This window comes from Lipophrys pholis (genome assembly GCF_963383615.2).
Source record: "Lipophrys pholis genome assembly, chromosome: 9".
In the NCBI taxonomy this organism is placed as follows: Eukaryota; Metazoa; Chordata; class Actinopteri; order Blenniiformes; family Blenniidae; genus Lipophrys; species Lipophrys pholis.
In genome coordinates, this window is record NC_137639.1 from 11,179,870 (window position 1) to 11,200,943 (window position 21,074).

At 43.1% G+C, this 21,074-nt stretch overlaps 1 protein-coding gene across 2 annotated transcripts in view; it reads left to right on the forward strand.

Annotated features, from left to right (window-relative positions):
- Window positions 1-21,074, forward strand: part of oxr1a (oxidation resistance 1a) — a 175,774-nt gene that overhangs the window by 73,177 nt on the left and 81,523 nt on the right. For both annotated transcript variants that reach the window (XM_080471135.1, XM_080471136.1), the window contains exon 3: window positions 252-448. In XM_080471135.1, coding sequence (XP_080327261.1) covers window positions 252-448 — 197 coding nt within the window. The remainder of the gene's footprint in view (window positions 1-251; window positions 449-21,074) is intronic.

Sequence of the window (21,074 nt, forward strand, 5' to 3'; positions counted from 1 at the left end):
TTTTTACTGTAGAGACGGCTCTGCAGAGCAGTGCTAATAAATTCACCCTTAACCAGAGTGTGATTAGCCTATTGATTCTTTTGCCACATCTTTACTGCTGCTGCAAAAATTGTCTTGCACAGTTGCATTTCTGTCATCAACAGCCTTGTGTTGGGATCCAGCCACTTTGCGGTCACACGGTGTTCCCTCACATGACGTGTGTTTGTCTTCTTATGCGTATGTAATCAAAGTCTTCCCTCGCTCTCTTCCAGGCTAAAGAAGAAGTCTCAGTCGGTGGATATTGCCAGTCAAGGTTTCTCCCCGACTCTGGTGCCAGCCTCGCCCCACAACAAGGCTGCGCCACCTGTTGCCAAGACAACCTCCGTCCTCGCCGTGCAGGAAAACAACACCACCAACTCCCAGCGCCGCAGCCCCCGATGTGGCGAGCTGAAGAGGGGCTACACCATAGGTAAAGGATGCTGGGGTTCAGGCTCCAACATGTTTGAATCATCTTTAAATGGGTTTTTAATTTGATGCTCAGTACAACATTCTGGCTGCCACTACATCACGAGTGACTAACAGGCTTCTGGGAAGTATCTTGTTGTTCTTCTGTTTATGTAAATAAGCGGGTGTGCAGATATTTGGGGCACACACAAACTTCTCACACAACTAAACTTGGCTGGCTCTCGCTGTTCTTTCTCTGTTCTCAACTGCTAATTCATCTGCCGTTTGCAAATTCTAACTTCGTGACACTTGTGACATTTATTCCTGTGATGAGTCCTCACTTTAATGGAAGTGGTGGTTGATTCAGGAGAAACTGTCTACCTCAGGTTTATTTCTGGGTCTGAGAGTTGAGTACACTTTAGGGAGCTGACTTCTTAGAGATGATGAAATGAGTTTGAGGTAAACTAATTCCAAACTGATGAAGGCGATGCATCTCTGTTCACTTCAGTAATATGATTTGCGGTCGGGGTGAAGGTTAGAGAGAAGGAGCGTGACGGGCAGAGTGTGCAGTGCTGTATAAGGTGACCGGCAAGATCTTTGATATTTGATTAACTCTGCAACATTTGTTTTGTCTTTACATACTGAAGGGCCTCCAGTAGGTTTAAACCCATTAGTGCCAGCTCTGCCAGTAATACTCCTTCTCATCTGAATTGGTTTTCTTTACAGGGTGGTCAAAGAAAAGTTCTGGTTGGAGTTCCGTGACTTTGTGCTTCACTGAATCACAACAAGAACTGTTTGTTTGCCAAGGCAGGGAATGTGTTTATCACATTGCTGCTCTGACTTCAGGTGTGTGTGGAAGTACAGGACATGAGTTTAGAAGAGTGAGGAACCCTTCTTATAAAGGCTGCCACCCAGAAGCCATGTCTGAGATGCAGCATTGGATGATGTTTACTCACATTATCATTAATTTAGCTTTGTAATAACACCATAAACATGCACATATCTTTAGCAGCAGAGACTAATGAGTTACTAATATATGGTGTTTGAAAATGTGGAATATGACACTATTGATCATTCCTGAGGTTTTAAACTTGATGAGGTGTGACCACACCTTCTTTTTTTTTTTTCTTCTTTTTTTTTTTTAATTCCATCAACTCAGCTTCTTATTAATGTGTCTGCAGTTTTCTTGTCAGATTCCTTCATGAGTTTGACTTTCACTGTGGCCCTTTAAGAAAGCAGCCTGTGATAAGTCATGTAAATTAGCGCAGATTTTGCCGCAGTTGCTGTTCCGAAGTGAGCGGGCGCCGGGCGATGTCATAGGTGGATTGTGGCCAATGGTGTGACATTAAGGTCGCCGTGTGTCTATGAGGAGGCAGGAGTCGAGTGAAGGAGCTGTCAGACGCTCCTCGTGTGTCCGTCGGTTCCTCACGCTGATGAGCTTTCTACAGGGTCATCATGCATCGACTGTGCTCCTGCGGGCCGGGCATTGACTGGAAAATGGATTGATCTGCGGCCAGCCGTATCAGCTCGGTCGGCGATAATCAATAAAGGAAATTGAGGGATAAAAGCTTGGAGGGGACAGATGGACTGAGTGTTGATATTTTAGCCCGCCCTTATAATCTATTATCCGTTCAGTGGCAGTGGTGGTCTCTTTTCTAAAAGCCAAGGGTCGGAAGTCACAGTCGTTCAGCCATTAAATGAAACACGACTGTGACTTACTGTGTTTTTACGGCTTTTAACTACAAAGTTACAAATTGTAGAAGCCTCTGAAGCATGAGTCACAGCCGTTAATCATTTGCCCTGGCTAGCGTTGGCCTAGATAAACCACAACCACAATCTCAAGTCCTGCGTTTTCACCATATTACTACAGCCATACTGCATCCGTCAGTCATTTGCACCCTTATATCACATAATGAGACATTGATTAGTGACTGTTCAGTCTCTCCACTTCCTATCTGGATGAGCTGCATTAAATGCAGCCCCGTGGCATTTCCATGCAGTCAAGCCCAGGCAGGCCGCTCCTGCAGGCCTGATCATGCTAATTTATTCTAATGGGATAGTAATAACGTGGCAGGCGGCGTGCTGCGCTCGTCTGCCAGGCTTCAGACAGACCTGTCATTAGAGGCGGGCGGCACATATTCACAAAAGACGTTTTAATAACCTGACCAATGAGCCTCCTACCAGGGCGACACCATCTCTGAAGAGCAGCAGCGATTGATGTGTTGATGGTGTTCCTCCATTAAGAGTGCTCCGATCACTGCAGCGCCCTTCGACTCCGGCAGCATCTCAACGTGGCGGCGAGAGTGTGTCATCACTCGGGCGGATGTCTGCAGGGCCGCGGTGGGTGGGGAGGTGGGCCATTGCTCTACTGTCAGGGAAAAGCTGTTGCCTCATCTCATTCAGAAACACAGAGTGAAGAAGGAAAACAAATGAGGCTATAAAAGTAATTGTAAAGAAGTGGAAGGCAAAGAAAAGAAGAAGAAATGAGAAGAGAAAGGCCCAGGTGGGGAAAGTGAGAGAAACCAATGGAAAGGAGAGGAAAGAGATTTGGCCCAAAGGAGCTAAGTGGTGGAAATAAGGAGGAAAGAAATGAAAGAAGAAACAAAGTAATGAAATTGTGATAACATTGAGAAGTAAACAGCGACATAAACAAGGCCAATGAACAAGTGGAGAAATAAAGAATGAAACGTGAAGATAGAGTCGCAAAACAGAAAGGAAGTGAGCGAAACACAGAAAAAACTAAAGTAAAGAAATCAGATGATGTTCAAATGATGAACAGGGAGCAGTTTTTTTCTAAATCCTTTTATTTAACCGTTGCAGGGCCGATCAGAAATTTATACTCAAATCTTTGAATTTCACAAAAAAAAATCTCAATACTTAGCTGGCTCTTACATGTCAATCAAATGATGATAGATCAGTAGGTTGACCAGATATACTTCTTATCTAAAGGTTGGCGTTTCAGTCCACCATCTTGCCTCTTCTGTACCCCTGGGTAAGACACTGAATTACAAGTGTGTGATCACCAGTCACAATCAGTGCGAGTGTGTGAGTGATTGTGTGTGTTAATGGGTGAATGTGAGCGTTCATGTCAACGTGTGATGAGACTGCTGGAAAATGTACCGCACAACTCAATTTTCTATTTATTTTCCTGTCTGCACGATATTCTGGACCAGAAACAAATAAAGCAATGTAAACAAATTAGCCAACTTAACTCGTAAAATCATATTTATAAAAGGTTAAAACAATATTGACAGCCAAGGACACTGAACAAGTGAGCAAAATCAATCAATCCCAACTTTAATTAGCTATTTTTGTACAAGACAAGACTGTGCAATGAACAGAACACACACACACACACACACACACACACACACACACACACACACACACACACACACACACACACACACACACACACACACACACACACACACACACACACACACACACACACACAGAGGAGAAAGTTATCTTAACCCTTTGTGCTTGGGAAATGTTGGAGTAATACATAGAAATGTCAGAACATAAAGGGGAGACATTTAAAAATAGCTAATAAAAATAACAGATAAAATGAGTACAAGGATAAAAGATCAAGACTAAAATGTCATAGTAAATAAATAAAATAGTACTAGAGGAGAATAAAAAACTGGAGGGAAGAAGTCTCCTCCCTAAAGTCTCTTCCACTTTGTGAAAAAGGAGGAGAAGGGAAATAAGAGAAAGAAAAGAATGACTGTGGAGATAAGAGAATGGGTGTAAGGATTAAAGAGAGAGGATGGGTAAGGAAAATACGAGGAAGAATTTAAAGAAAGGCAAAGAAACATATTTGCAGGAGTGAATATGGTACGAGGAAAGAAGACACAGTAGGAGATCCGTTGAAGGGAAGGAACGCTCCGGGGTGTAGAATAGAAGGGAAAACGGAGGCGAAGGACTGGAGAGACAAAGGACAGCAAAGCCTCCTCGGAGAGTGCGACACTTGACATGGGCTCTCCCCAGACTGCTGGCGTCTCTGGCTGACAGCCCCCGAGTTCCTCCACCATGTCTGACCTTTACATCATTATAGGCAGCCTTTAGCCTGCGCTGTGGAGCTCGGCGCGCCCGGCTCGGTAATAGAACGCCAAACAGGAGATGAAGCGAGCTCTCCCCGCCGCCGTAGACTCATTAAGTAAGACTTTCACTGTTCCTGCCAACAACCAGTGTCTGTGAACTGTTTCATCACACCGTGTTCTTATTGCTGTACAAGGGCTGCTCGCTCTCTTTATTTTCCAGGGCTGACTCATGCTCCCGGTGTCTATACACAGCACAAAGTTTAACCGCGGAGAGCGCCAGCCGGCTGTCAGGGGGCCGGGAGGGGTGCTCCGGTCCCTCCAGACAACATCTTTGTATGGGTGCAAAGGGAGAGCCTTCACAGCATGTCACTGCAGCTAATGGCTTCTAAAAGGAGAGCAGAATCCCTCCCTGACACCCCTGTCCTTTCCGTTCCCCTCCTGCTTCTTCTTCTCGCTCTCTCTCTCTCTCTCTCTCTCCCTCCATCTTCACACGTTCTACCTTGTTATGCTCTAATGTATTTCCTGTGCGTCTGACCCGGGGGTAGAGCAGAAGGGTAATCTGTCTCAAGGACAAACGGACAGAGCAGCAACAGATTGCTACAAACCGTGGCTCCAACACCGTCTGCAGTCTTGAAGCGGCGTTATGCTGTTGTCAGACTCATTTCTTTACCACACCGACTCTACATAATCTTTTATTTGCCTCGGCAAGTTTTCATAACAGATTTGGCTTCTGTGATGTTTCTTGGGTAAAGATACAGAACAAAACAAATATGTATATACTCTACTGTAAAACGTTTGGTATTTTTTGGCCGAAGGGCTCTGAGGAGTATCTTAGTATTCATACTAAATGTAAGTTATGCAACAACTTCATCTTTCCTTTTTTTTTAGTAAAGTCAATACTTCTAATACTACGTGGGTCTTTTTTTTTTTAAGACTGATTTTCATGCTAAAATATCGATATTCACAATGAAGTGATTATTTTTCATCTAAAGAGGGGTTTTTCTTCTCCCCAAAATCATTGTATTAGTACAATCTGTTGATTTTTCTTGCTGGCTCAAATAACTACTTTTTCTTCCAGGTGTGATGAGTGACACTAATGCAGTATAAAATCCTCACACATGCTGGACCTATTGAAGATCATTGTGTCAGAGGCTGAGATGAAGGCTGAACACTTAACACAGTCATGTGTGGAGCTGTGATCAAGAATGAGAAAGAATAGTGTGAATAGGTTCGCCATACTGTCTTTTAATAATTATGATTTCAAATAAAAGACCTTGAATTGGTTTCTCTTAACACCTAAGCTTACCCTCCCAACATTAGGCTTCAGTGCACAATTTCCAATTTGTTTCAGCAATACTGCTATGGTAGGGTGAAATGCAACTAAAAACAAAGGACATACATCAAAAACATTAAAAAAAAAATTATATTCTGGACATTTCAAATTAATGCAGAATCTCAGAATATTTATGTTGCAGAAAAGTTATCAATGTATTGAGCTGCAGCCATCTCTGCAGCACCAAAGATTATATAGGGTGGGCTCCATGTTCTACCTAATGAAATTTTGAAATAACTTTTAATTTTATCCCATATTTCATTCCCAGACTCCTATAACACTCGCTGTGTGACATAAATCTCTTGAAAGCTCGTAATCAGAATTCTGTGTTGCCAAACTGACACTTTTCTGAATTATTGTCAGAAAATAATGTCCTTTTTAGAAAGGTGTGTGTGTGTGTGTGTGTGTGTGTGTGTGTGTGTGTGTGTGTGTGTGTGTGTGTGTGTGTGTGTGTGTGTGTGTGTGTGTGTGTGTGTGTGTGTGTGTGTGTGTGTGTGTGTGCATAATTGCTTGGGTGTGGCCTTGTTCTTCTATAATAACATATCACTTTGCAATAAAGCCATATATTATGTATTAAAGTTACACTGAGCTTAGTGTTGGGTTAAGGATTCCACAAGTTGCACTTACAGCCGGGTTGTGAGTGAGAACGGAAAATAAAAGTCAAAGTATCGTTGTTCCCCCTCCCCTCCAAAAGCAAGGGGCTGTCATCTCATGGATCTCATGGAAAGATTGTGGCTCCTTGAGCTCTTTTTTAATGTTTCTTCTACTTTTTATTTCACGCTGTAATGTGACATATATGACTTCTGAAGCTTAAACTGTTACAAGACAATAAACTATCAGCAGTTTTTATTTAATATCTAATTAATTGGTGAATCTAATTTAATATATACTTTAAAATCTCCTAATTGCAACAAAAAATGTAGTTTTAAACTTATACTATATAAGCAAAAATACTATAAGTATAAACCTTATACTATAAAAGTTATGGGCCCCCCCCTCCAAAATTAATTTGGGCGAAAGTTGGAAAAACTGGCTCTTGTTCATGAAGGTTGTAGACCTCTGCCCCAAGGCATAGAAATATAACGTCTGTGCACGTGTACATTTTCCGTGCTGTCCCACCTTGGTGGGTGTGTATCCCGCAGGCCGAATCGGGAGGCTGGACATTGTAACCGCAGCAGCTGACACAGGAAACGCTAATAAACACGGCGGAGCCACACATGCCTTAACGCCCAGAGAGTGGCAGATCCTGCACTGCTGTCTCCTGACTGATTATTCCCCTGTTAGTTATTCATTGGATTTCCACTGCGAGGTCGAACAGGGCAGGGGCAGGCGTAGTGAAGCTGGCTGGGGGGGGGGGGGGGGGGGCTAACCTGCTGCGGGCGCCCAGCGAGCCCCCGCTTGATGTGCATTTTTACAAAAGGGAGTGGCCAGGATTCCATTAGCAGCTATTCAATAGATCGAAGGAAGTGTCAGGTTGGGTGTTAAGTCACTGGCCTTCTGCTGCTTCACTTGAAATGCTTGCTCCTGTGCTTGATGTGCAGCAGTTGTCCTTGAAACAGTCGTCTCCGGTGCCCAGCAGCAGCTGCACAGGAGGAGCTAATCACTACGGTGGCTGACGGTTATAGCCAGCGCCGCGGGGGGGACACCCTTGTTCCTCTCTTCCTGTGTTTGATGTAATTGTCTCAGGTGGCACATCTCTGGTGTTTACACATCTGGATTGTAGCCAGGGGTGGCAATTACACACACACACACACACACACACACACACACACACACACACACACACACACACACACACACACCTCTGTGACACATCCCACTGCCCCCCCTCAACCCCCCAACTTTTTCATAGAAATGGGACAACTTACATATGTGACAATGTTCAAAGGAGATGAAAATGACGTGGTGCGGTATGCTCTGCACGATTAGAATTTCCGCTGGCTGCTTTGCCTCGACGGTGAGGAATGAAGCGAAGAGCGGGAGATCTTGCAAGAGGCACGAATCCCTCTGAGGTGTCAAACATCTCCCATCATCTGGTGTTTGCTTGGACTAATTACATTCACCTCCCTCAAAGGTCGTGACTGGATTTGTGCAAACCCACTTGACCACACGTGTCAAAGATGATGCTTGTGTCATCTGGACATAAGGACCCCCCCCCCCCCCCCCCTGCACATTCCTCCTTCATTAACAAAGCATTCACATGGTCTTCAGGCCTGGTTTGCCATGTTGAAGTCTTATGCTGAAGTCGTTCAGACCAATTTTCCTCCTCGAAATGTATTTGCAAAATTACAATATAATGAATACAGACTGAAAAGAGAGAAAAAAATATTCATTTAGATCACAAATCTGTTTTAGCTTGTTCAGGCTTTTTTTCCTTAGTTTGTTTCACAAAGATTACCTCATGAATGAATGAACGAAATAACCACAGTGTGATGCAATCAGGATTGTGCGGTCGCTTTCATTTCCTAAGCCTGTTCTCATTATTGCCGGGGATGTTTCTCCAGGTTGTATCAGGCCACGTGCAGTCATGTTTTAATGGATCTGCAGTGACTGAAATGAAGTCAATCACAATCTGATTATAACTTTCCCGTACTGTGCTGTGTATTGTCCACTCCAGCCTGTTCCTGCTGGTTTCCTTAATGACGCTGTGGTATTTTCACTGCGTGGGATAAATTACAGGGGTCTAAATTTGATGAAGTATTTGATTGAAGCTGCATATCCTACCAAACGAAAACAAAAAAATTTGTTTAAATGATTCAAGAGGCGGTTTGTCATCACTCTGTTACACTTATAGGCGGACTGTTTATTTAGCCATGACTTCTTAGTTTGGGACGTTATATGTCTTAAGTCAAACCTAATTCAGCTCACATTATGACGTTTAGACTATTAGATCTATATTTTGAAGCAGGGCATTTGAAAGTACCATCTTGGTCCGAATACAAGTTGGGTTTATGTTTTTGTAAAATGAATCGGAAAAAGCAAAGTTGCCTTATATTCAGACCAATACAGTAAGAATAATGACATAAACAAATTACATTAGTATTCCTTTAAAAGAAAAAAAAAATCACAAACCACTATCTTTCTGTAAATGTACATAATATACATATTTAGCCTATATTCAGGAGATAATTCTGAAAGCATTCATTCAAACTGTTGAGTCATGACAGAAATGGCTGTACATTGAGTTACTAACACATCCATCCATCCATCCATCCATCCATCCATCCTTTCATTAATAAGTTGAATTTCAGGATGTCTGGTTTCTTCACAATGAAGCTTTTCTTGTGGTTTTTAATCAATTTCTTAAATAAGGCCTTAGTCCAACTCAGGCTCTTTAGATTTTCAAGTTTCATATTGGTAGTGGTCTACATTTTATATTGCTTGTGTTTGGACCATGGAAAGAAAATAATTTAACCCAGAGCAAGAAAGAAAAACCCACACCGAGGAAGAACATGCAAACTCTGCGCTGAAAATCCGATATGTTTTTGAAATCCAGTCATATTTTTTAAATCAAGGTGGTGCTAATTCATAGATTGAATGTGTTTGAATTGCTTCTGTTCAGTTTAGAGTGTTTAGAGTGTGAGCTCAGCTCAGAGGCAGCAGCATGCATGAACAGTCTTCGGAGCCAGAAAACGTCTTTAGTCTGCAGACAAGTTTTCCCTTCAAATCATCTCATCACGTCTGATTGGTTCAACTCTTGTTTTGTCATCATCTGTTCAGAGCAGATGGATGCTGGAGGCAGTGATCAGAAGCTGTCACATTTGATGAGCATCTTCTCTAAGGATGTACGGTTAAAAGTCTTGTTTTCTTGTTTGTCCGACATAGGAAGAAAACTCTTCAGACGCTTCTCTGTGGAACTTTACCAGTGTTTCCATGTCGTCGGGGGGGCGTTTTGGAAAACAGTTTTCATTAAGAAATGAATGTAATTGTTGGCATTGAAACTGGATGAAAAGAGACATCCTGGTCCTTCAGACCACGTGGGAGGAAGGACTGTATGGAAATCCACCTTAAGTATGAGTCACCAATATGTTGTGCATCACTTTCAAACATTTTCATGCTCCTCCTCGTGTGATTGAGTGCAGGGATGTGGTGGTGAGAGAGAATAACTGTAAGAGAGAGAGAGAGGGGGCAAAAGAGAGAGAGAGAGAGAGAGAGAGAGAGAGAGAGAGAGAGAGAGAGAGAGAGAGAGGGGGGGCAAAAGAGAGAGAGAGAGAGAGAGAGAGAGAGAGAGAGAGAGAGAGAGAGAGAGAGAGAGAGGGGGGGCAAAAGAGAGAGAGAGAGAGAGAGAGAGAGAGAGAGAGAGAGAGAGAGAGAGAGAGAGAGAGAGCTATTGGTCACGCTCTGACAGCAGCACCGGCAGCCATGCCACAGTGCCTTTGCCAGCAGTGCTGCTTGTGTGCGCCGAGATAAGCCCGAGCCTTTCCTGCCTTGGCGGGAACGGCTGGTCACGTAGCACCAGAAGGCAGCTTAGCCCCACCACAAAACCAACGGAGGGGGTTTCACCCGCTCAGACTTTTTGCTTTCTCCCACGCAGCCTCGTCCCCTCACTTCCCGTCTCTCTCTCTCTGTGGAGGTCCTTCACCTTCCTATCGAGCGCTCTCACTGTCTGATGCCGCACATTCACTCAAACTCTGTGGCGTTTAGTCATCAATCTAACCGCTGATTGAGCAAGACGGTGCAAAGTCATGCAGATCTTTACAGAGGTTCGGGGGGAAATAAAGGTTATCATGGGCTATTGTTTTTCTTTTCTTTTCTGGCTTTTTTCTCTGAATTTTTCCTATGGCGAGCTTATTAGATGGGTAAATCTACCTCTTCTTTTCTGTATGTCACCAAACTTTAGCGGTTTAGCACAAAACCGCACATTTAAATAAACACCAGACAGACTGAGGTTTTTATCCGTTATGTTTTAAATCATCAAATGTAATCATGAGATGATACAACGAGCCAATTATTCTTAAAAATAAAAAAATACCAGACCAACCAAAGCCTCTGTGCCTCTTGATGCCGGATGAGCAGCTGAAGTAAGAAACATGAGTCACTTCAGAAGTTTCTTTTTTGTGTCTGTAGAAGAAGAGGCTGAAAGCAAATTGCTGCGACACCTCAGTGCCAAGTGGCCGAATGTGAAGCTTTTACTTTTCCACTCACTGTGTCAGTTTCAAGCCTTGTTTCAGTTTAAAAGCCCTTTTTGTGTTTCACAAACTGTCCAGTACAAGTTGACCTCGCCATTTATATTTCATCCTTTTGGTAAAAGGACTTTTTTTTTCTTTTAAAGGCCATTTCAGCTGCCGTCGTAGGTTTTATATGATCAGTCACATTCACACACACACACACACACACACACACACACACACACACACACACACACACACACACACACACGGTAACCCCACACACTTACACTTGTGTACCATCCTGCGGTCAGTAAAGTCGCCCAAGAGCATGTTGATGAGAATTAAACCTTCAGTCTTGGGATTGACAGAAAAACCCGCTCCATGTAGGTTGATTCATTTGACAAGTATGTGCTATATTTATTTTAATGTATTCAGATAGAATTGCTATAAATTCAAGATAAAATGTACCAAATTTAATTTGTGGTTTTTAACATAAAACTTGAAATATGTTTTAGCTTTCAATGTCATTATCACGACACTGAACAACAAAATGTTGAGACTGTGGTATTGAATTTAGATTGAAATTAGAATTCACTGTACATAAAGTTATACTCCACTTGCTTTGCCTTACACAAGTAGTAATATTTGATCAAATGCTGTATTTGCTAATGTTTTACGCATTATAAAATAATTGACTAGTAAGTCTTTATATATATAAAATAGCAACTGTTGTACCTGTATGATTTTACTTTCAAACTTATTTTGCAATATGACTTTATGAAATTTGCAATGAATTCTCTTCTACAAATGTGGATTTTAATATAATTACTAATAGTTACCCTTAACTTGTTTATTATTTATTGTAATTAAATTCTGATGCTGGGAAAAGGATTTATCCTAATCCATACATTTTTCCTGCCCCCCCCCCCTGGAGGCTCTCTGGCCCACACATTAAAAACCACTGGTTAAGGAGGTTTAGACGATATTGAACAAGACCCTCCACAGTTAATCCTGTGAAGCAGCGCTGCCCACAGGGTACCACAGTTCACGCCGCGTGTTGATAAGAAAAGCCTGACAACACCAGGCCTCCAGGGTTGCATTTACACTAAATAGCTCCACAGGCGCTTGAATCAAACCGTTGTTTCAGACCTTAATTGGAATATCTTCTACATCTGTATGTTTTAAAAAAAAATAAAAAATCTGCAACAACAAAGCAGCCATTCCGTTTGTTGGGGTGCTGCTTGCGGTTGTAGGTATTAATACAGATGCATCGTCGGGGCGCTGGGGGTTTGGGTTTTTCCCTCTTGCTTTGGTTTGATATTCACAGTGCATCATTGAATGGGTGGACGGGCGGGCGGGCGCCGCCAGAACGCAGGATCCATCTCCTCAAAGGTTAATAGTGCACTTTAGTCATCCTCGCGCAGTAATGTAGCAGCTCTGACGCTAACTTGGTTACAGGCAGAGAATGTCACCTCCGCTTTACCGAGTTTTGACTTCTTATTGTGCGCTCGCCCTTCTCGGCACCTCCCTCCACGTTCCTACCCAGAGCAGACTGGCTGCTACCTGGAATTAATCACCGCTTCAGATATTCCCTTTTTTTATCGTGACTGCCAATGATACCAGATAAAAAAAACAGCATGACTCGAAAGAAATTTTTCTGACCTGAAATGGTGAGTGATATTACAATGGCTGACAGAGACGCTTGCAGACCGATTTACTCCCCCCCACCCCCCCAAATAAAGAGGATGATGGCCGTCTGTGGTTCCATCAATCTCCCACTAACCAGGTTGCATCCAGCAGAAAATCCTTGAGTGAATTAAGAAGATCTGTACAGTCTGATGTCACTTCATATCCTCAGAAAAGGTTTTTTTTTTTTTTTTTCTTTTCATTATAATGATAAGGAGGCTCAGCTGCTGCCACAGGCACTTACAATTTAAAGAAAATCCACCAACAAAGACGCTATGAAATTTCAGCAGAGGTCAAGATTCGCTGTCCCACGCTTATGCATGCAGGAAACGCGCACCTGAGATCAGACAATCACTTATCCTCTGGGTGTCTCAATGCCACGAAGGTCAGGATGAATGTTAGCTCCGCCACAAATGTCCTCTTACATATTTGTCTGACATCTGTCATTTCTAGATGTCCCCAGAGACAATGCATGGAGGCTTTAAATCAATTCTCTGCCTTCCAGCAGTGTCCCTCCTGTTTCCAGGAGGCCACGACATTAGCCGTTCTTCACGTGTGCGTTACGTTCACCGGTTTCAAACACCAAAATGTATTTTTTTTAAATATTGTGTCTATGCTTGTCGCACGTGTGAGTCAACTCTGACTGACTCACAGCCGGGCCCAGGGGGCAAACGGCAGCCAGATTTGTGGCAACCAAGGTTCCAGTTGTATTTTTCTATCGCTCTTTTATTTATTCAGCTTCAGACAGCAACAAAACATAAACATTTTCTCCCGCCGCCCCAGAAAGCAGCATAACGAAAGCAACTGAATTTACAGCGGGTCTACTGTAAAAGATCGGTGGGGCCGGATTTATTGGCCTGCCGCTGTAATTACGTTGACCGGGAGTCTCTCTCTGTGGCCTTCTTCTGGTTGGGCTCAATTTATAAATGCCACAGAGCTAGTAATCCCACTGTTTCCCCACTTAGTTTGGAAAAGGCTCCAGCCATCCTCTGGCTAGGATTGATTACATATAGCTCAAATGAAGAGTAAGCAGTTTTCTGTCGTCGAACCGGCCCCTGCTATTGATTCATTTCACAACAGACGAGAAAATAAGATCTGCCACTTCACATAACTGTTGATATTTGTTTCCCTTTTGCTTGCGGATTTATTGGGCCCTATTACTGAAAAACAGCCGTTAGTAGCAGCTGATGTTAAAATAAGACAAACAAACGGTACGATGCTTTAAACTTGAATGGAAATGCGGTTAAACGGCGCTCGCCAGTACGGCTACGGATTTCGGGTCGGGTTTCTAACATCTGCTCGAGGAAGCCAGTCACCAGTTAACAGGGAAACCAGTTCATCCAAAACACCACCAGATTCTCCCATTTTCTGCCCAGCCTGATGACTGTGCAAAGTGTCACAAAAAGTTATGTATGTTTAGGCCCTCAAAAATGCGTTTTCCCACAATGAAAAAAGTGTAAGAGTTAATAATGATAATCTTCACAATTTGAATAGGGTCCTTCGGCACTTTCAGTCCTCGGACCCGAATAAGAATCTCTACGGTTACAATAGGGTCCTATGCACTGTCAGTGCTCGGACCTTAAATATGCAAAGTCTTTCCTGAAGCAGAAACTGCCGTAGTGACCATATGCAGCAGTGGTTTTCAAGGGGAGGCCTTTTCTCAAAATGATTGTTTCATTTTGAGTTTTGAGAAAAAACCAAGACATACATGAATAAATGTTGTGAGAGTTGAGAGGCTGAGACTCGTCCTCATACACTTTAAAAACAACTGGCACGCAGTATGTTGCATCTGAAAGCTGTTAAAGTTGCATTTCTGGCGCGCTCACAGATATACAAGTCACTCATGTCCTCTTAACGCGCCTTGATGTGGTCACAGATGCTGGATTCCAAACTTTGTGCTGATAACAAGCTGCATGGCCTCTCAGAGGGCCTTTTTTCCGCCTCACCTCGTCCATCCTAAATGAGAGAAAGAAGACTTTGCTTCTTGTTTGTGGGATATTTTTTCCTCTGTCCTTTCCCTTTCAACCTGCAAACTGAACAAATTCTAATCACAAAGCCAATACAAGATTATATATAGCCATGCCCTCTGTAATAAATGCAATGAATCATTTTGAAGTCATGTCTGTAGCATGACTGTATGGCACACATGTAAATCATTAACATGTGGACCAATCACAGTGTTTGATGTTTGCTAAATTTAATTCAATGTTATGCAAATTGCTTAACACATTTACCCCAGGAAAAGACCATTTTTTCACCTATCGGTATTTTGCAACTCCTAAAAAATCCGACTGAGCTATAATCTGAAGTTAAGGGGAGGCTTTTTTTTTTTGTTTGAAATTATTTTATCATGGTCTGTTAGTCCTCTGCCACTTTTAAATTAGATGAATCAGAGACCCTATTATGGCATATCTCATGCTTTTGAATTATTTTTCAAGCCCTGTTTCACACATTTGCTGAATTTATTGAACACCACGCTATACAGGTAAAAGCTCAAGGTCTTCTTCCTACACAGGCTGAGCGAGTTATTATTTGGTGAAGACGAATACGAGACGTACTGAGAAGTTAGTGGACCTTCAGTTGAATATTTATGTCAGTAAATCAAACGGTGTAGTAGTTGTATTATAATGTAAATACACTTACGCAATAGAGGTTGTGGTTTGAAACCTACTGATCCTGCATCCTAACAAAGAGCATACAGTGAGAAAACATGGATATTATTATGATTAATTGGTTTAGGGTTTTTTTTTCCCCTTTTCTAAAACTACTTTACATTTAATGTTCAACTTGAGATGCACAGATCAACATGGGATTTAATAATTACCAGGGCTCTGAAAGGCATGAAAACATCATTAATTTTGCGTTTGTCAACACTGTCAGAAAGAGGCAGTATACATTGTGCTTTAAGGTGAAACTCGAAATATTCAAAGGTTCACTTGGACTTCATTCTGAGATAAAAAACTCCAGCTGAATATTTTAGCAAAAACAAAACAAAAAAGGTAACCGGTGACAGCTCAGTCTTGATTAAAAAAGGGGCGAGAAGTCGCCGCATTTCCATATTTTTACATATGTGTGACTGCAGCGTAAGCAATCACTGTGCACTGAGTGCTTCCGGCTTTAATGTTGGTGGCGTCCATTGTCCTTGTAGATTTTACCCAATCAGTGAATATAATGACAAAAGATGGGAAAGCTGGATCCAAGCCAAAATGGCTGCATTTCAGCTTCAAGCATGATTACCACTCATGCACATCCACCTTGAATCCTGCTTCCCTCGCTCCCTCCCTCCTCCCTCCCCCCCTCCCTCCTCCCACACTTCCCCTTATTAAAATGTGGACGACTTCGTATTGTACATGCTTCGGGGCCACGTTTGCCATGCATCGGTTTATCCAAGAGGAAGAATCGCTGGAGGACAGGATTTGGCCGGCCGGCGCACTACGCTGTCTTCTCCATACGGGTCATTGCTCTGGACATTCACTGGATGGCAGGGCTCTGGAAAACTGTAGCAAAGAAGCGTAGCAGCAGAAGCTGTGAACCCGATGTACGCCGTTGTCTGTCTGGCTGCGGGACGGGAAGCTGATGAGAGCAGGGTTCAGATGTGGCTCTGGTTTTTGCGAAACTTAATTTGGTCCGGTTCGATTCCTGTGAGTCAAGTGCGCTGACTCTTTTATATCCGCTATTGCCTCATCTGGGATCTGTTTTTGCCGTAAAATCTGAAGCACTTTGTAATCATAATTCTATTGCATTTTTGGAGAGACCCAAGCTACGATTGGATTAAGACGACGTCACATAAATCACAGTGTTATGGAGGCTGTGGGGTCATGGCTTTCTGCCCTGGGCGCTGTTTGTGTGTGAGGCTTCAGGTATGACATCAGTCTTGTGATTTCATTGGTTCCCATGGAACTCTAACGTATCCTATCCCAAATTATTGGAAATGTGTCATGTATAAATCTGTAAGAACATGGTGATCTCAATCAGCACCACATAAACATGTAAAGTGGTTAGAAAACAATATTTTAAAAACATTGGTAATAACCACCTTTGACCTGTGTAACAACAGCCTGACACCATATCTGACTGGGGTATGTTTCATTAACGGAGTCAGTGTGACTCCTCTTAATGAGTCCCTCCCTGCACAGTTAATTACATCTTCACTGGATCCTAATTCACTCATGTTACTGCTGTGGTCTATTCCAAAAGGTTGCATCCGTTTAACCACGCTAAAATCTCGCACCTCCGATGATGCAATATGTCCCCGGCTCGTAATTTAACCAACAAATTATCCATCTACGGCATCTCTTGGGGCGGAGAGATTCATTATCCAATTTAGCGTCCTCGTGGAAGGAGCGATATCCGGTGATAGATGAAGAGTGTCTGGGGTGAAGACAGTTTTATAGCTGGGTGCAGAACCTTTTAGCATCTTGGTCGGATTCAACGTGTCGGTTCGGTTTTCCGTTCTGCTCCCGTCGCACAGCGAGTCGCTGTAGCTCACCGTGGTCGGACACTTTTGGTCCATCCAGCGTGTCAAGGCTTCCACAGGCCAACCTTTAAGCCTTTGTGCTTCTGAGTGATTCATGAGAGGCGTTTTAGGGTAATGATGAAATATATGACTGTGTCTGAGTTTAAAGGAAAGCAATTAGCTGCTTGCGAAGAGTTCAGCAAGGGTAATAAAGTGGACGCTGACATAACAGGGCATTTGTTTTGTTTATTTGCCTGACAGTGGCACGGCGTCGTCGCTCCGCTTTCTGTCTCCCTGTCAGCTTTATTGTGGGCTCAACCTTCAGCGCAAGGCTGGGCTTTATTATTTTAATAAATTGCACCGTATGAAGAGCGCAGTGGTGCATGTCTGATGCGTGCCCCTTCCCTTTTTTACCCACACCTTCTTTTTCTTCCTCCTCATCCCGCTTCTCCTCCTCCTTTCTTCTCTCCGCACCTATAATTAAGCAGCTTGTGGAGGCCGTCAGGCATCTCGCCATCATAAACGCCCTCCAGGGAGTAAAATAAAAGGCATTTACAGAAAGAAGAACCGGTGCGGGCTCAGGAGACAGCTGTATTCCTCCTGCTAAGCTCGTGGTCATCTGTCGCCGGGGCCACCCAGCCTCTCGGGACGGCTTCAGACAGCGCGGACGCCCACAGAGGATAGATGACCGTGAGCGGGGGCAGTGGAAGCGGCGGTGAAAGATAGCCCGCACTGACGCCACCGCTCATCGATCACCACTCGCCACCCCTGTAGAACTGTCCGGCGAGAGAGGCATGGCAATAACGGCAGGTTGAATTGTGGCAGTGGCGGCTCGGCTCGGTGTCAGGCTGGATGGCACCACCAACGCCTCAACCATCACCCCCTCGTTTCCTGTCTCGTCTGCTAGAGGCATTAAGCTAAAGTACAGAAGCTTATTCCCACAATCTGACATCGTGTGTTGAACAAATTGTAGAGTCTATTGTTCATATTTCACTTAATTTGTTTCGTAGCAAAACAAAAGCATTGGATGAGCTTCTTTAGTCACAAATTTGTTCTTAATGCAACAACATGTAATGAAGTTATTTTTGAAAAAAAATCCAGAAATGCACTCAATCATGCACTAAATAATCAAAATCATGATGATTGTGCTTCAGTGATTTATGCAGACGTCGGTGAACAAATCAAGTTGAACCACCAGTCATGTAACTCTACCTTTTTTGGCAAATATTAGGTAACAGCAAACTACCATAACTCAGACCTCAACACTGCCCCCTAAAGCACAAATCTGGCATTTCCTAAATCGCACATATTGCACCTTTGAAGGGGACATTTTTGTACTGTGTTTCCGATAGTAAGAAATGCGGCAAACCGTTATGCATGCTCATCTTCCAAAACTGGGACACTGCTTTTTGTACTTACGTCAATTTGGGAAATGTGACACAACTTCTTAGTAGCTGTTTGAAAAGCCAAACCAGTTTTAGTTTTGGCCGTTTACCAAGACGTGACATGAATGAAAGGCTGCGGCATTAATTATTAGTTTGCGTTACGCTGTCTTACCTTCTGTCCTGACTATGGCTGAGTCACAGTCTCCTTAAGGTATTCTATAATTAATGTCAATTTCCAACTTAACTCAAAGTACTCTCAGTGTGATGTCAAGTGTTTGTCAAGAGAAGGTTGAGTTGCTCGTCGTTCAAAGCTTTTCAAACAAACACCATTTCCAAAGTGGATGAAAGTGTTGTTGCTGTAGTTAGATGGAAATTCAATTATGGAAAGTCCTTTTTTGGTATATTGTTCCTCATACTGACTGACTTTAACCTTTTTTTTTTTTTTTTTTTTTTACACTTCTTCCGTGAGGATTACTTTATATCATATTCTCCCAATTCCATCCACAATGCAAAGTTATGCAGATTGAGTGAACTATATTATTTAGTTCAATTATTGTCCTTGGGGTTCGTTTCATTTCCTTTCATCCATTGCTCACAGTGATGGATGAAGATGTCCTAATACCCCTGAAAAGGGTTTTTGATGTTTCACGATGTGATTCCCATTGAAAATGCATTAGCTTGAGTTAAAATGCAGGTTGTTTTCCTTTTAGTTGATAAACTTGCAGTACTTTACAAAGACTGTAGCTGATAGGCTCACAGTTGTTGACTGAAGCATGGAAGCCATGTTAACTGCTCCTGCTCCCAGTCTTTTGTTTAAATAGGCTGATTGTTTCATTTTTCTCTACAAATCTGATTGTTCAAGTACTGTATATGCAAATGAAAATCTTCACCAGCCATTTAGCAATGAAACTAGATGTTTTCTCATTTCAAACACACGTTTCCTATGCTTTCTGCCGGAACGGACAGTCCATTATCAGGGATTTTAAAAATCTGTGCTAATGTTGGATCATGATGCATGAGCCAATTACTGTAATGTAAATGTGAGTACAGTCCTTAAACTGTGGCTCTCACTGGATGGGAGCTTCTGCAGCTTCAGTAACATCCGGCGTTCATGTAAAGTCAAGACATAGAAGATGAACATTTGAGTGACTCACTTATGTAACGGCAGCTCTGGCTAATTAAGCAGCCCCGATCCTACAGATGATCGGGTGATTCAGCTTTGCATTGTCGTGGTCTTTGCAGGCACCACAAGGCTCTCCATCCATTTTGTGGCATCTAAGAGGCAAAGCCACAGACAGACGGGGTTTCTCCGACGAACACCAGTGATTGCCGCCATTGTGTGGGTGCGTCATCCCGATGCCTCCCCAGCAGCAATCTGTCAGCTATTAGCCGTCGTCTCTTTGAGCCACGTGATAATAACGCAGAGCGCCGGTGAAACCTGGGACACCGTGTGCCGCACATTCCTGTATTTACACTCCGGCGTCACAGACGCTCCCAAGAAGAAGAAAAAAAAACACCACGTGAGATACGTCGCTGCCGAGGAAAAACCATCTCCGAGCCATCGTGCATACCTCAACAAACCTGCCCAATTACCACACACCGAAGGGCTTGTTTGTGTTTGCCAGCAGGTGCATTTGTGTCACATGAGTGAACTCTGCTGCATTTATGTCATAGTCATTTCCACTGCATGGAGCAGATTGTAATTGAAAAAAAGTGTGCATACGGCATGTGTGCACATGCTAATGGAGCACACACACACACACACACACTGGTGTTCACACCAGCATGCTCTATCAGTTGTGCTTATGTAACATTGCTTGTGAATTCTGTCCGTTCGTTGACGCCGGGAAAGGCAGCAGTTCCCCAGTGGCCTGAGTGTTTGTTCCATAATGAGAGCCTTCCTCTTCTTGGGATTCGACTGCAGCCTACCTGGCTCTAAATGGGGAAGTGCTGAGATTAACTCTCTCTCTCTCGCTCTCTCTCGCTCTCTCTCGCTCTCTCTCTCTCTCTCTCTCTATCTCTCTCTCTCTCTCTCTCTCTCTCTCTCTCTCTCTCTCTCTCTCTCTCTCTCTCTCTCTCTCTCCCTCTCAAAGCCTCACAACACGAGGCCCTCCCAGGGCTTTAGCTGGCAGCTGCTGACACCAGGAGGTTTTTTTCCCATACAGGTCCTTGTACAACAAGACTCTCTTGCTTTAAAGTCATTAAACAGAATGATCCCCTGACTGCCGCTACGTGCTCAAATGCTGCTCCGATCATGTAAGAGAAGGAAGAAATTTGATGACATAAATTGTGCATGCGCTGTAAGCACATGCACAAATTAGAGCGTATTCCTTTAGGATGTTGACAATATGCACTGTATATTGTAACGCTTCATCAGCCTCGTACAAACGGGATAATTTGCAAAGATTCAGTAGAACATAATGAATGTCAGCTAACTAATTAGTCTCTTTAATCACCTCCATAATCCAGGAAGCACACATCAAACATGCTATCTTAAGTAGAGCAAAGTCACTTCTATAATTTCCATGCAATGATGTTCATGTAGTTGGATGAGCATAGAGGGAATTCTTTCATTATTCCCTCTTTGGTCACACAAGAGTTTAATTACAAAAAGTGGAGGAGTTATCCCGGAAA